At 39.8% G+C, this 16,969-nt stretch overlaps 1 protein-coding gene across 2 annotated transcripts in view; it reads right to left on the bottom strand.

Moving 5' to 3' along the window:
- Positions 1-12,857, bottom strand: part of arid2 (AT-rich interactive domain 2) — a 41,245-nt gene extending 28,388 nt beyond the window's left edge. Inside the window, exons 1-4 of one of the 2 annotated variants that reach the window (XM_074697907.1) lie at positions 12,593-12,857; positions 12,266-12,451; positions 12,049-12,142; positions 11,041-11,138 (exon numbers count right to left, since the gene is read on the bottom strand). In XM_074697907.1, the coding sequence (XP_074554008.1) occupies positions 11,041-11,138; positions 12,049-12,142; positions 12,266-12,357 (284 nt within the window). In that variant the 5' untranslated portion in view covers positions 12,358-12,451; positions 12,593-12,857. Of the gene's footprint in view, positions 1-11,040; positions 11,139-12,048; positions 12,143-12,265 lie in introns of both variants that reach the window. The other variant, XM_074697906.1, reaches the window with a different exon arrangement.
- Positions 12,858-16,969: the final 4,112 nt, after the last annotated feature.

Genomic DNA, 16,969 nt, shown 5'->3' with positions numbered 1-16,969 from the left:
GGACGCATTAGCCCAAAAAGAAGAAGCCATGCTTCATTCAACAAAAAAAGGCTTTCATAATTTAAGTATTTCTACATCATTTATTAGTCTGAGTGATCTTGATAGTGTGGTAACTCAGTTGTAAGCAGCACATCCTGGGTTCAAACCAAGCTTTCAAGGTCAGAGTTATCACAAACTCACGACACTTGTCAAAGAAAGGATGCTTTCCTTGGACCAGGTCAGTCTTTGAAAGTGTGAAGCTTAAGCATCTCTCCAAAGAAAATACTGAACAATAACTGAAGTATACTTAACCTTGAGGACAGAAGTATGAAATGGTTGAGATAAAGTTGATAGATCAAAGCAAGCAGAGCTCATTATATTTGTTTTTTTAATTCCAGAAAATGTCCCAGCCCGAGTTTTAAGAGTAAGGGCCAAGCAATGACAAACATCGGTTCAACCACTCAGGCTTTACTGTGAGAATGAAACGTCAACATCAGTGAGAAATTAGCTTTTACAATGTCAAATTGCTGAAATAAAATGCAACAGTTGAGGAAAAAGTGAGAATAACATACTGATCTGTCAATGTTAGGACAAGGTTGGACTAACACGACAATATGTGTTCTCATATGCGCCAAAGTGAAAAGTTTGGTTGCACAACAACATGGCACTAATAAGGTCAATCAAATCAAGAGGGGGCAGGATGTTGGTATCAAACCATTCAACAAGAAAGGCAAAGATTGTGCACAGTTTATATCATGCACTCAGACCTCTTATTATGAGAACATCTTAATGTAATTTTTTGAGAAACAAGAGAACAGCAAATGAGAGCATGTGGCATTAAAGTTTTCACCTTCAAATACAGATGCTTATCCTGCATATTCTAAGTCTGTATTTGACTGCGCGTCTCAAACAACAGTCGCTAGTTTCATACTCTGTTCTTTTCTTCAAAGGGGTTCTACTTAGTTATAACCACTAAAGCCGTGTTTCCACCAAGCAGACCGGTTTGGTTTGTCTCGGTACACAAACATTTTGTGGGGTTTCCACTAAAGCTGAAACGATTCCTCGAATGATTCGGAGTACTTGATTACAAAAAATACTCGAGTAATTTTCTCCGCCTCGAGGAATCGTTTAATTTTTAAAAAGATCGAAGAGTGGTATTTCAAATAGAGCTGAGGCCATACTAAGAGAGTTTTCAGACCTCTCAAGCTACCTCTTATACAAAATAGCAACTAGCAACAAATCTAGCTTCTTTTCTGGAGTTTGGAGACTAATGGGTCATTCTATGAAACTGGTGCCATTTGGATCAGCAACATTTGATGAGATGTACAAGGCACAAAAAATGTGTCAAAGTGTGTTTCCAAATTTTGGAGCTACCAAAGCAAGTGCTCTTGTTGACATGCTGTATCAGAAAATGCTGTTTCTTAAAGAGAAAAATTTTCATTTGAAAAAAAAACTGCTCTTTAACTAAACAAAAATGTATTTTATCCGATTACTCGATTAAATCGGCGGGATTTTCAGTAGAATACTTGAATACTAAAATATTCGATAGCTGCAGCCCTAGTTTCCACTGACTTATCCCGGGACAGATCCCCAAATAACTGAGACGAGCTATCCCACTTTTTGGGACCCTTCCGTATGGGTGCCAGACTGAACTGATCCGCTCTCGGAAGGTGGAGCAACACACCGCAGACCATTGATTGGTCGGCAGAATCTTCACTTACCCTGACAGCGGCTGTATTTCTCCTGGCGGCACACAGACTTCTCTGAAACAAAGCTTGATTGCGCTTTGTATCAAAGAGCTACATGTCAATCACAGAGGGGACGAAATGCTGCATGTCTTCCATCTGTGCTTTTTTTTTCATTTTTCTTCTTTGTTGGATTTATTAGCGGGGTAAACTGTGTTGCACTGCGGCAGTGTCACACAATTGTTTAAATAGCAGTGACTTTTGGCATGTGGCTGACACGCTGCCTAACACGAGGGTTCCGCAGTTCCGTACTGAACCGAACCGAACCGAGCTGCTTGGTGGAAACGCGGCTTTGAAACAAGTTTCGCTGAGTTGGACCTTTTTGGATTTTAAAACATTGTCACTGTTCCATTATCTAAATGGAGAAAAAAATGTAGTTTTTCAGCCCTGGGGTCTTCTCTGATATTGTTTGAATGTTTGTGGAGGATATTATACACAGCAGGGGTGCAGCAATTAACCAGTTTCACTATTAACTACACTTCAAATGCCACACTTATCGAATCATTTTGACTAAAGTAAGTGTTTCTGTTTTCCCTCTGAAAAAAGGGGCAGGTACATTATGATTGGTGCATGGAACAAAAACAAAGGGACACCTGTTTTGAACTAGCCTAATGTGCTGTTATTAATCATGAGGCTGAGGTGCGATCCTAAATTAGCTTAACTATGATAGGGGGTGAAAGCTGCAAACTATTAGTATCTGAATGGAAGTTAAGTTGGAGATGTGGAGGAAGTAGACCAAAAATGGCCAAGATGATGATAACCAGGTCAAATACTTCAAATTTGATGCAGCATGACTTTATAATATCCGAGTGAATGTTAGGAGCAAGATATGAAATTAAACAAAACAACAACACCCAGCTACGATTCATTACATATAAGAAAAGCAGCAATGTGAGGTGTAGTCAATGGAACGGAAGAGAAAGTGGTGCCTATTTAACACTGGGTCCTCGTGTCTGTGTGGAAGAAAAGCTTAAATGACCAGGTTTAAAACATGAAGAAGGCAGAGAAAGATTTTCTCTTCCTCTGTTTGTCATCTTGTGCTGCATTATACTATTCCTGTGCTACTTCTGTTTCAGAAGGTAGCAGCCTAAATATTTCAAAATACATTCAATTTTAGACTCGTTCAATAATCAGATCATCAGATTCTCTAATCGCTGCATCTCTGATAGACAATGGAGGAGATTACACTGTGATCAGCACAACAAAGCTGATTGCAAGGTCCTCCACATAAAAACACAAAATTTCCTCTGAGCAACTGGTCTGTGTTACCAGAAATGGATTACATTCAGAGAACAAGCCACAGCTCTGTGTAAAATCCATTCCCACTGTCGAGCCATTCTACTTCTCCTAAAGAGCTGCAGCTTTTGAAACACTCAGTGCAAACATTTGAACCACATCATTCATCTAATGAAGTGGAAAAGCCAAATTCTAGGTTCAGTGTCGAGTACAAGGCAGATTTGTCCATCTGCTAGTTAGCATGGAGACTGAGAGAAAGAGATTAGGCTATCAGTGGTGGCCAACAGTGCTGGAGGGCAGGTCAAATTACAGACAGGCAAAAAACACTGAGTCTAAAAAGTCCTTCCTGGTGTTTGTGATAGCAAGTTAGTTAGCTCCACTGCTCTTTTATTATGCTGTGTAAGACAGGGACAGACAGTTCACCACCTGACATCTGAGCATCTCTACAGTCTGAGCAGCAGCTCCGAGGAGGAGGGGGGCATACAAACATGCTTAATGCAAGCCAGATCAAAGGCCACTTTATCCAGATGTTTCCGATGAGCAGGAGAGTCTATCAGCCGACACAGGAAGAAGAGCAGGACCAACGATCGTGCTGCAGAGAATAATCTCATGAACAGGTGTTAAGATTAGCACCAGCCAGAAAAAAAGGGTAGTGAGATGCGTCTGTGGTGAACGACTGAGCAGCAGTTTACTCAGTTGTTTTTCTTTGTTATCAAGTAAAAACGTTACATGTTGTTCTTTTTTTGAAAGGCCTAAAGTCTGCTGTGAACAACAGGCTCTGAAAAGACTTTTAAAGAGACTGGAGTCTGACATCTGCCTGTATTTAAAAATACACTTGCCACAGGCTTCTTTTCCCTAATACCAGGTATCTTAATGTGTCTTTTTTCAGCCACAACTACCATCATTCTGAGAAACATATTCTGGTCACAGCTGTCCTTTTGTGCACACAGGTTTGCATTGTTTCTCAGCTGTGATTGAGTCTGTGACTAAACCTACATCAAGCATCAGGAACTCATGTGTTGCAAACTTTGGATTCTCTCTGACGCTTTCCCTCATCACTCACCAGATAGTGTCCCCCTCTCCTCAGATTCAGTTAGGACAGCAAACCTAGTGTATGCCATGCACTGTGCTGAGTCCTCTAGCTGCTTCCTGTTTGGTGAGCTTTGGAGAGCTCACTCAGTTATGCTAGCGTTCACTTCATTGTGCTTTACTATTCAAACGAGACAAGGCCACAAACTTCTCATTTTACAGCACATCTGATTGCAGAAAATCAGAACTTCAAGTTAAGGAAAAAATGACTAAAGATGAAAATAAAATATAACTAGAAAAGCAGTCAGAGAGCACAGACCTCCTCCAAGCATATTATGATTGTCACACAACACTTTAGTCCTACTTTAATGTTATACTTCCTTTCAGCAGACTGTCTGCTACAATTTGGTGTTAGTTGCAGGTTTGTGCGATAATTTGTTTCCTGACAGTGTTGAAAATTACGATGACCCAGTTCATATTTCATATTCCAGATCTTAGTATTTACATCTGTCAGAAATCATGGTGACCTTGTCTTGTATTATTTTGCAAAACAATCCGACCATTTATTGTGGGGTTATATACACATTTGGTGAAAATGGCCCTATCTCACAATGATAAGGAATCCTTTAAAAAAAGTCCTGGATCCAGACGGTGATCCGGATCACCTCCAAAATGTAATCACTTCCTCCTTATCTCATTTTGAACATTTCCTGAAAATTTGATCTAGATCCGTTTGTTACTTTTTGAGTTATGCTGTTCACAGACAGACAGACTCTCCCAAAAACACAACCTCTTTGGCGGAGGTAATAAAATATAATACAATCTAATAAAAATAAAGCATGATGATGGAGCTCATGGGAACAAAATCATGGGTTAAAGACTAAGCTGCTTGTGATGACATAAATTCCAACTCAGTTATACTGCAGTGTTTTGTTCAGACTTGAGTCTATCAATAAAATGAGCAAAGTTATGTTTGCTCTGCTTGGTGAGGTTGTAGTTGGTAGATGAGCATTGGAAGGACATAAAAATCCTGGAGTAACAAACTACTGGGCAAATTGAGTGTAAAAAGTTTGCCTATTTCACATTTAAACCAATAGCGCTATTTAACTATGAAAAAAAACGTTACCTTTTTAACTTTGCATCCTGTAAAAAAGTCGTCTTGAACAAAGAAGAGTGGTGTTAAAAAGAAGATCTGATCTTCCACTGAACTGCTTCCAAAACAAATGCACATCTAAGCAAGAGTCAGGTGCTCATGGGAAACCAAGTCTTCGCACCAAACTACAGCTTTTTCCTGATAGCCCTCCTCACAGCGCCTCAACAATCTATTACTTTAGTACATAAATATACAAGTCGCTTTATCAATAGATAAAAAGTGACCTCAGAAAACTTTCAAAGCCTGAAATACAAGTCAGGAGCAGCTGGTCAACAGGGGGCACTAGGGTCCTACCCCTTAACTATACACACAGAGAATGGGAACTAAAGAGAAAGTTTTAAAGATAGAGAAATAATTGAGGGCATAATAGCTTTAAAAGGTTGGGTGATATCTTATTGATAGAGAGCCATGTACTATACTACTACTATAAAAATATTCTGGTTTGGATTCTTGTTGAGTTTCTCAACAAAATAAGAGTTATGAGGCCAAATTAGACACACCATCAGCCAGCTGGTTTGTTAATGCACACATTGTAGAGGTAGACCAATATAAGTAGACCGATATATCGGCCGGCCGATATATCGGGCCGATATTTGGACATTTGTCTCTATCGTTGTATAAAATGACGCAATTTTTGATCAGGTACAAAAAAGATGAGCACCTCAAACTTGTGGAACCACTTGGATACATTGCATACTTTTGTTCAAATTATATTAATAAGTTTAAATTTCTTTTTTGACATTTTAAGAAGAGTGTGAATGTTTACTACTGCTTGTTACATTGTGTGTTTACTCAGACAAAATATTTCATTGTTTTGAAAGCTGAATAAATGTTCAGAGGACTGGACACGACTTGTTGTAATAGATTTCTTTTAGTTGTTCAGAAATTGCTGCGTTTCACAAAAATGTGATAAATATATGTTTATTTAACAATCGGCCTGAATATCAAATTGGAAAAATCGGCTATGCATATCGGCATCTGCTGCCCAAATTTGGAAAGCATCGGCATCGGCCCCCAAAAAACCCATATCGGTCGACCTCTAACACATTGTATAATTTCCATAGTCTGTTATCAGTTTCTTTCCGATACAGAGTTTTCAAGCCCATTGGTAGCGTTGGCCATAGTGGAAATGCTGAAGTCAACCCAACTTTGTTTGATGTTTGGATGAGGCAAAGAGGAAGGTCTTTGGCCTCTCTGCAGAAAGCTACAGGATTAAAACAGTTATGCCCTTAAATAAGTGAACCTTTTTTTAATTACTTTATTGAAGTAATGACTCTAAACTAGTGTGGCCCATGAGGTCACAAGCTATATGTACTGAAGTGTCACTGTGTCACTGTCACTCTGCAATGCTCCACCTAAAAGCTCACAGGTAAAGTAAACTTAATACTCGTCAATTTCCCCTTCCAATCCGGCTATGTGTGACGGTGCTAGTCCACTGCAACTTTGAGCTCATTATGTTAAATTTGGGCAGATATTTGTTACAGTTGATCATAAAGCAGTTACTACAAAGAAGAATAAAGAGGAGTGGTTGGAGGGGATGGCATGTACTGATGATTTTTATAATATATAATAAAATAATTCATATAATATACTTCTAATTATAATTCACTTCAAGCTAGTTGCAAAAAAAGAAAAACTGAGCCATACCATTCACATGACCTCAACATCACACTGTTATTGCTGAGGTCATTACAATTCAGAGTACTCAAAGCAGCCTCAGTGAGTTAAAGTTGAGAGAAACTCGTGACTAGAGGAGTTTGAAAGGATTGATAATGAAATATGAAACATTCAAATATCAACAGAAATGAGTGAATCTGATTGCACCTGCTTTTCCACACCACTGACAGTTAAGGTGACAGATGACAGTGTGGTGTAATGATTTTGCTGTGCAGGAGGCAGTGTCTTCAAGTGTAGAATAGATTACTTAGTGGAGGATTCAGCAGACACTGGTTAAGTCAAGAGCTTGTTTCTGTTTCTGTAATCACTGTGGACAGTGGAGTGAAATACTGAACCTGCTTATTATAGCGCAAGTTAAAACAGTAGATCCAAAGCAGATTTAAAGTAAAATCACATATGCAACAAAACTTTTAACAGATTACTACTCACAGGATTGAAACTTAGGGTTTGTATTTTTCATGTTCATTTTGCTCCTAATGTGCATTTTAAAGCACGTGTACAAACCTCATCAGACAGACGATGACAGATTTGAGTTCACACAGTCAGGCAAGTAGTTCCTAGATGTCAGTGCCTCCTGGGCCTGATTTCCTCTCAGTGGGGATGCAGCGGAGAGGTCAAAAAGAGGTTGAACAAGGGTATCTGTCACCTGACTTGGTGTCTGTGTTCAGGGAGCTGCAGTTTAAAAAGAAGTCACAGGCTGTAGCTAAACACTGGAGGCTTTATTTTCTACACCTTTCATTCCCTCTCAAATTACAGTGTGCCTAGACGGTCAGGATGGTGTTTTGGTGAAAATCAGGACTCCTTTTTTCCTCACAAGGCCAGAGATCCTAATACAAACTGCTCTCATTTATATGAAAGTACTAATGGAAGAGGGAAGGCATGAAGATGTGAAGCAGTATTCAGTGTGAATAACCAAATCAGTGTAGCCACAGGGAAACTGGAAGCACCCATGAGCGACTTAAACATGATTCACTGATAGACAGTGCACAGATCTAACTCAAATACATGTTGCAATAAGGAACTTCAAAGACAAAAGGCACCCAGTGACTTAGTTGTAAAGTCCGTTTAAAACTCTCAGTCCTTCGGAGGACAAAGAAAAGCAAAAAGGGTCTTTTCAGATTCATGATTTCATTCAACAGTTGCTCTTTAAATCAGCGGCTCTGTTTGGCAACATCTAACTGGACGTCTCAACAAATCCATAAATCTCGACTTTATTCAAATTTATACTTTTTTTGCCTCAATCTTATTAATGGAGCCAAAGCAGAGGTGCTGTGCCCTGAGTGTGATCTGATGCCAGAGCTATGATCCAGACTCTGAATCTTCCCTCCTTCCAAAGTTAAAATAAAATTAGCCATTGGTAGGACTGATGTCAAAGACCCACTTCAACAAGTTGAAAACGAGCTGGAAAACGGTTTCTGGCAAGCGTTGCTCGCTTATTACCCAGTGACATTCAGATATCAAACACACAGCAGCAGGAGCTGGCGGTGAACTTTCAGCACTGCTTATTACTCTGCTCTGAGTAGAGAGACACAGCATGGTCAACGGTTTCATTCAGTCAGGAAAAAAGTTGGTTGACAGAGAGACTTTCCTGGAGAGACATGGGTCTGATTACTGCAGAGATGTGGTCTCTAGTCACTCATTTCAGCTCTGGTTTAAGAGGAGGATCAGGACTTCACTAGTGCACATGTGGTTGTTTTGCCTGTGGTGATGTCATTCTTTGGAAAAAATTAAGACACTTCATGCCCCTTTCAATCTGTTAGCTTAGGGTTAGAGATTTGATGTGTCAACAAACAACAACTGCTAAGACAGAAACATGAAAACATAAATGTCAAATGTATTTCTTCTGGATTTTGTTTGCAATAAACAATACTGCTCTTAACCTAGCAAGAGTTTAGAAGTACATTATGTTTTCTGAGTCTCAGGAAGAGATTTGAAGCACCTTCTTTTTGCAGGTTTGAGATATGATAGATATAAACTTGTGCTGGCTGAGTTATAAGGCGTTAAACTTGATGCACAGTATGTTTTCTGGTTATGGTGCAGACTTCATTCCTTAGACTACCTTACAATGCTTGACATCTCTAGGATCCTAAAAGATAATGAAAGTTTTGTTCATTTCACTTCAGCTATTTTTCTCTTTGAATCAATTCAAACAAAATTGTAAAAAGTATTTTTGCCGCCAAATCACTCTTGGCCCCCAAAAGTCATGACGATGTCAACAAAAATACAATATGGCGCATATCATATTAGCTTAGGTTGCAACAAGTAAGCTCTTTGTTTTTCTTCATGTCAGAGTTAAAGAATGTATCAAAAGGTTAAAAGGCCACAGAGAACACAAAACAATGAAGAGATATGGTTCCTTATCAAACTATTCAAACTAAATCCAAGTCCATGTTTCATTTCAGTTGTCAATACATACATAACTTTGTCCTTAAACAGCACCAGCAGTTTAGAAATACCCTGGCAGCCAGGGGTCACACTTGGTCATCCAACTGGATAATAAAGCTTAACACCTGATATTAGCAAACATCCACCCAGCTTAAGTGTCCTTGTGTGAGATACCGAATCTGAACCAGCTCCAGAGAGCCCACAGCTACTTTGTTACTGGCTTTGACCCTTGAACTCTCCACATGAGGGCAAAATGAAAAATTCCCACCACAGTAGTCACTTTATGAACTCACCGCGGCATAGAAAAACACCTTATTATTGCGATCATACTTCGTCGGGAGTGAAAAAAAAAGCAGCATGACAGGAGGCAGAGTAGGCTCTGTATCTAGTTGAGGCTAGACAAGACTGCCAGCCTGCTGCCTCTGACATCCACCACACTGAACTGCCTTAGATAAACTTTACAGAGGAGCTCCAACGGCTGCTGCAGCATGAGTGTGATAGTCAGCATATCCACTCTGCTTATGGGCCTCCTCTGCTCATCCACAGGTGGAGATTTCAAGGGGAGACGTTTATTCCTCCTTTAAGACATTGCGGTAACGGTTCTACGTAATCTTCTGCTTCATCTTGTCCTTTGCAGAGTAATGTATCATCCACCTGCTGGTATTAATAAACCCATGTTTGACATATATTAATAAGACATACGGTCACCTCTAAATCTGTTGCCTTGAAATCTTTCGGAGGCTCAACAAATCAGATCATAAGTTCACTTTCCGTGACAGATATTTTTGGTAATCTCAAAACTAAGCCTGCTAGATGGGGACTAAGAAACTAATTTCTGCATGTCACTGTTTTATTTTTCTGTGAAGAGAAAATGTCTCCAAGTACATGAGATCAGAGAAAGCGAAACTCCTCAGCACCACAAAGACTTTGACTCAAAGAAATGACCTAAACAAGTGCCTTGTAAGCCATCAGGGCTTCCAAGAAAGCCATTTCATCAAATTACATGATCTCCTGCTTAAGAGAAAGGGCTTTACCAAAGTATTCACCCTAAATGTGAAGCTGGTTAGGAGCTGTGTGTGGCCAGTATGACACTCTGAAAGACCTCAATTGACTTTAGCAGCTCTTCAAAGCCTACATGTGCTCAGGAGCTTCCTCCTGCAGCAGAAGTGTCCACAGTTGTCCCTTTACTCATAAGGAGCACCAAGTCTTAGTAGTCAAACTGTACACGGCTGGTGATATCAACAAAACCTGCTGTATGATATAAATGAGAATCTGCAACCATTCCAATGTTGCAGAGGTGTAATCACCTGCAAGCAGGTGCTAATCCTCCAAACAATCAACACATGATGTAGTGGGTGAGAAGAAAAAGGCTGCAAAAACCAAAAGTGCCAGCTGCGTTTACACCAGACTCCAACCAACGGCAACTGTCTGTGTTGTGACTTGGAGGCTGAACGCTGAACACATTTCAGCACCAAGAGCAGCTAAATCAAAACTCAACACCCTGGGCTCTAACACTTTCTGACGGCTGTTAGGTTATGCCCTCAGGGACACCTTAGACAAAATGTCTATGTCTGTAGTTGTCCAAAACTATGTGGCAAAGTAAAAATGTAACTGTTGAAGAAGCCAAACCAGCCTTTTTAATCTCTTGATTGAGGGTTAAGTTAGTCCATGATGCAAATGTAATTCTTACAGCTCTTGCTTTGCTTGTCAATATATTGTGCTAATTCTGCTTCATCGCAGAGGGAAGCACAGATCCTGCTGACTGCATCTTAACGTTTGTAAACACTTCCCACATGCTACCTGAGAGGCAGAGCGCTGCATGGCCATGCTACTTACCTAAGGTAGTACTGTTTTAAAGCAAATGCAGCGTTGGAACAACTCCTTGGAAAGTTAAACTCTTCCCCAAGTTCAATCCATTGGTTTTTGTCTGAGACCTGAAAAGAGGAGACGAGTTGGTTAGGAGATAAAACACAAACAAGAAAAAGAGCGGTCACACTTGCAACCATCTGGTCTGCTACAGGTTCCTTCAATGAGGCAATACCAGCACCACTAATCAATAACTTTCATAAACTACTGAATCGACCTTTAAAAATGAAAAATTATAAAACCATCTGTCAGAATATGGAGTAAAATAGAATTGTATTTAATACAAAAGTTGAAAATTTCTTGCGAACATATTTACATTTCAATATCAGTAAGTACAACAGCCTGACTCTTCAGGATAGTATCGTTATAAGGCTAGTTAGCACTCTAGCTAACAAGCTAACTTGACTTTTCAATTATGAAGTTAAAAACCGCCAAGGCAAAGCTTCCACAAACCATCTCCGTCAAAATACAAATGATTTAGTTTGCGGCGAGCCGTATGAATTTTGGTTATGTTTAGATACCGTTAACAGTATACACTACATGGGCCTGCGAGGCCTACATTTTGTGACCAGCCATGAAGCCGAAGAAAGATGGCTATGGTGGGAATGAAAAACGAAGCTTCTCCTGCGTTAAAACTGCTGCTAAAATCCCGGGCGAGCCGCTTTGCCCTCCGCGGTGTTCCTCCAGGCCGGGCTCCGTGCCGATAATCGATGTTAAACGTGCCCGCTAATTTTGAGTCGCTCCAACTGCACTCTGACTCCGAGCGGTTGGACTCTCAATTCAAAGCACACAACAACACAAGCCACCACATTGCATAGAGATACATGGCAAACTAGCACAAGGCCATCACCGACCCACTAACGCTGTTCTGAAGGATTACACTTGTCCCGGGGAACCCACACGGAGTTGTGGAGTGGTCCATGGAGGAGTCCACACTCAGCAGAGTGTGGAAGAAAAACACTTTTAGTTCCCACTCACCTTAGCAAATCCACCTAAAGAGACGACTCTGATATAGAGAGCACTGAGATCCAGCTCTTTCCCACCCACGAAAGGAATCGTCTTGAACGGCGATCTGAGAGAATAACACAAAAAATAGATAGACATATGTTTAAATAACACTTTAAGTTAACTCACAGTCACATGCAATTAAGATTTCAACTTATATTTATTTGAAATAAAGACGCCCGAATCTCACCCTCTGCTTTGGTGAAATTGCCGCAGCTCGTCCAGGAAAGCCTGTCCTTTCCTTCGCTGATCTAGTAGATTTTTCCCCGTCGAATTTGCCATTGTTTTTGCATGCAAAAACGGTTAAACCCCACTTCAGTCGCTTCTTAAGACACCAAGGATCCCATACTCCGCCGGCGCTCAGTCATTCGCGAAGCTGAGTGTTTAAAAAGTTAAAGAAATAGCTGATAGCAAGAAGAGCGGCAGCTCGCTAATAAAGACTGATGCACACAGAAAGCAAGCCCGATTCAACCCCGGACTAAGTTCCAACGAACAGTCACAAATACGACCGATTTACCGGCAGATTAGAAACGCCATGGCGGGATGTGTAGAATAAATGCTTTTGGTCGCGGTTGTATTCGTTTGGAGTGGTTTGACAGTGTGTTACGGACGCAGCTCCGAGGCTATCGCACACACTGTAGAGCGGCAGAGGGATCCAGTTCTCAGACAAAAAGATGTGAAGGCCGCGGAGCCCGGCCTGCCATGCGTGCAGCGCCCTCTGTGGCCACAGGTGGCACTGCAATGTCCACAGCAGAGCGGGTGTTGGAACAATAGAGACTGTTTTCTTTTTTAGGGACCGTCTGACAACTCGTCTCTGTTTGGAAAACGGGTCAGGAGGTATTTGGAAATGTCCCGTGGGGGAGGGGATAACACCAATTAACATATCTCCCTTGTCCTTTAGGAGCAAATCGGAGGGCATCCACACATTTTACACTATAACACTATTTTGAGGGCTGATAAATAAGTATTTACAACTGTCAACTTCGTTCATACATCAATCGTTTAAGTTGAGAGTTGTTAGGATGTTTCTATTAGAATTATTTAGTGTATAATCAACCTGAAACAGTTTAGATTGTTTTTGTTTTTTTTAATCATCAGTATATCAGTTCATAAATCTTTTAAATGAATACTACTACTATAAGTGTGTATCTTTATCCTTTAGAAGTGTGGAAAAAATCCTATTGCAAATCATTGTTCATTCAACAGGCTTTTTGACCCCCCAAAAATACATGCTTTCGAAATTCAGGTGGCTACTTTTTTTTTCCCACATCAAAATGTTTCATGAGATTTGAAGGGAAAAGGATGAAGCTGGCAGTAAGTATTTTACACAACATAAAATTAACTGTGTTTTTCAACGTTAATTCTTCACAGTTTTACATAAGATACCAATATGGGACTGTTGAAAATACTAATTCCAAGAATTATGTGAACGCATTTAGTTTGAGAAATACTGTAAGATTACTATGTTTTATCTATGTATCACTTTGATAATATTTTATTTTCTGATAACTGGCAAATGCACACTTGTGTCTTTAATTAATGATCTTGTCAGCGTTGTGGTGAACGGCCCCATCCCTTGCTTCCCACTTCAAAACGACTTTTATCTCACGGGATGGTTGAAAATTACTCCTGATCCCTTCTCCATGTAACTGCCAAGCGGAAATCTTCTTGATGGGGTTACATTCAACCATTACACGTACCCCTTTGCTCAATGAAAAACCTGTCACAAAATGGCGGAGACGTACGTTAGCAGACCCCATTTTGAAGAATTGACAGTAGACAGAAGGAAAGTGCGTGTCCTTGCGTGTTGTTTTGAAAAACTGTGTCATTTTCGGACAAAAACGACGGCACACTCGAGTTCACCTCGCGCCTGTTTGGACTCCCCAATCGTCATCCGAATTCTGGGCTAACTAGACGGTCGCGCTCAAGCTCGGTCAGCGTACGTTAGCATGCTCAGCTAAAATACAAAGAACATGCTCTGACCACTCTTTGTCTTTTCTATTATTAACAGGCATATTAAATGAAAAAATGGTTTATCTTTCGCATGGAGATGGAAATACTCGGTTTGAAGTGGTATTTTTGCAAAAAGCCGTAGTTGAAGGTTACTGTTTGGTTGCTAACGCTAGCTGTGTGGTATGTTAACCTGCCTGGTTCAATCCCGTATAGGGGCGGCTTATAATACTAACTAGTTTTCAGTGAAATACCTTATAGAGTTTCTTTTTAGCAGATTTTTTGTCGGCTTTCACGATTCGTATAATGCAAAAACAACAGTACATTTACATTTCAAGTAAAGCAGGCTGCACGCATTTAAGATTGACCAACGCACGCGATAGCTATCGCTGACGAGCTCGCGAGCCACCATATGCGTACTGAACCTTTAAATTTCTTTTATAACCGAATATAGGGAGAGATCCCTGTCTGTTTGATAGTTGATGCAGTGTTTGTTGTCTCTGGTCATCTTTTAGTACAGCTATCATATAAAACATCGAAGTCTGCTTGTGTAATTATTGATGACGTGCTTAAGCTGAAGGCCATATTCTTAATACTTTTTTTATTGGCCATAGAAAATATAGCAATGCAATATCATTTTAGCAAAGCGATTAATTTGTTAGCCTTATTTCCAATGAGTCGTACACTTCACGAATAAATCTGCGATATTGCAATCCACTCTAATGGCGGAGTAGCTACAGTGTCAATACAAAAGGTGACAAAACATACGTTTGCGTCGTATTGTAAGTCAGGTTCTTAAAAACAAACTCATCAAGGACACCACTTTGTTATTTAGGCTTTGCACAATGCCACAGCATTACTTACTGATGTTTTGCAGGGGGTACTTGGGACCATAAGCATTTAATATTTATTACTATACTACATTTGTATGATGAATTTGAGCCTGTAGTCTTATAGCAATGAAGGTGACACGTTGTTTGAAAGCACAAGAGTTTTTTTTTAAATAAATAGATAAGAAATATCTACAAGTACATGTATATAAACAATTAGTTGACTGTATTTTATTATGGCGAGATCCAGTATGTCAGTGTTAGTTGGTAGTTGATTGTTTTTCAAACAATTGAGAACTAAGGCCCAAAAGTCAATAATCATTATGTGAATGTAGATTTATAACACAGGTGTATCAGCTGACTTCAAATAGGTTGCATTATTGGGCGCTAGAGGCACCAAAGTCTTAAAATGCATTTGATAATTCACTCATTCCAACATGCATGCAGGTTAATTTGACATTTGTCATGTCACAAGAAGTGTTAATCTTCCTCTAATAATGGGTATGTGAGCTTCACATTTGTACATATTTAAAACTAGATTGAATTTTAGCTTAAATTTAAACGTCTTAATACCAGTTAAAGCAGCTGTGTGATAAATGCAGTGGCTGGAAGTGTGCACTTAATAACTGCTTGGTCAGTTATGCCATCACACAGAGGTTCTCATGTGAGGTGACAGCCAGGCCTCTATTGGCATATGGTGCAAATGGGGCCAGTAAGCCCAAGCTGTCTCCAAGCCCCTAGACAAAAGATCCCAGTGGGAAGATAACTGCTTGTAACGTCCTTTCCCCTCCCCACTCCTGGTGGCCTCTTCCCCTAGGTTCAGGCTCTGTGTCACTGAAGTATTGTGGACTCACTTACAGGAGACTGGCTCCATCTTCTGGCAGCCATGCATCACGTCTTAAATGGGCGGATGGATTCACCTCATTGCGTTAGGAACATATTGTACTTGGAAGGATCAGTTGAGAGATTTTAAACTGGATACAGTCACAGTTGGAGGGTGATGCATGCTGGGAGATTAGGGGAGGGAGTAGTGGTATGATAGTGATCCTAATGCAGCTGGAAGTAATGCGGTAGACCCCTAGGATGCTAGGTGGTGCAATTTATGGATACTTTGAACCTTTTTTCCTTGAATGTGTTGATGTAATTTATAAATATTTTTTCATAGCATCTTATTTATTAATAAATAGAATACATTTCATACATATTTCTGCTCATCAGATCTATTAAATGTGAATTTCTGTGTTTTATCACAACCACATATGGATCATCAACCCATGTAAATCACAACAAAATTTGTCACTCAGGATCACTGCTGTTGCTTGTTGGTTAAGCAGGAACCTCATGTACTTAAACAGTACCCATCAGTGAAATGGTCATATGATCGATTCCTTGTCCAGGCATGAATTTGTGCCTGGCATTTCCACCTCTCTTTCCCTACATTCCCTTTGTCTGTCAAGCCATCCTATCACAATAAAGACAAAAGCCCCTCAAAACACACACTAAAACCCCAATAAGAACTTATATTTGTAAAGCACTGTTGAAACAGAAACGAATCATATGATGAAACAAAAAAATATAAAAAGTCAGGAAAATCCTGGAACATGCCATTATTTGACCAAATTTGGAGGGAAAAATCAATTTAAAAAATGCAGACCTCTAATCGCTTATGCTTACTTATAATGTAAGTGGAATACAACATGTGTGCCAAAATCCAAGAATTAACCAACTTGCTATCAGATGACACTTCAATAGAGATTCCTCTTGAGACAAAGCTATGTATAGTGAACATTCATCATGAGAAATTCACACCTGAAAGGCAGTGTACATGATTTATATGTTCATACTTCAGGGAGAGCATGGACTGCGCTTCACCTCAAATATAGTTACAGGAAGTTTTTTCATGGTAAGAAGGTATTGTGAATCAGGGAACTGTAAGATACAAAGAGCTTGGATTCATTAAACTCTCTGTGGCCATGGGTAAATATTCAGCTTTTTTTTTCTTAAAAGATTTATGTTGTAATTAAATATTTTTTATTATTTTAGTAGTGAATTTGATGTTGTAATAAAATGCAGTGAAACCAAAACAACCTCTACAGTAGGCTACTATCAAACAC

The sequence above is a fragment of the Halichoeres trimaculatus genome, unplaced genomic scaffold (genome assembly GCF_033239565.1).
Source record: "Halichoeres trimaculatus isolate MK-OKI-2021-1 unplaced genomic scaffold, fHalTri1.1 fHalTri1_scaffold_21, whole genome shotgun sequence".
Classification (NCBI taxonomy): Eukaryota; Metazoa; Chordata; class Actinopteri; order Labriformes; family Labridae; genus Halichoeres; species Halichoeres trimaculatus.
Note: the sequence above shows the minus strand (reverse complement) of the source record. Positions and strands in the feature narration are given on the sequence as shown.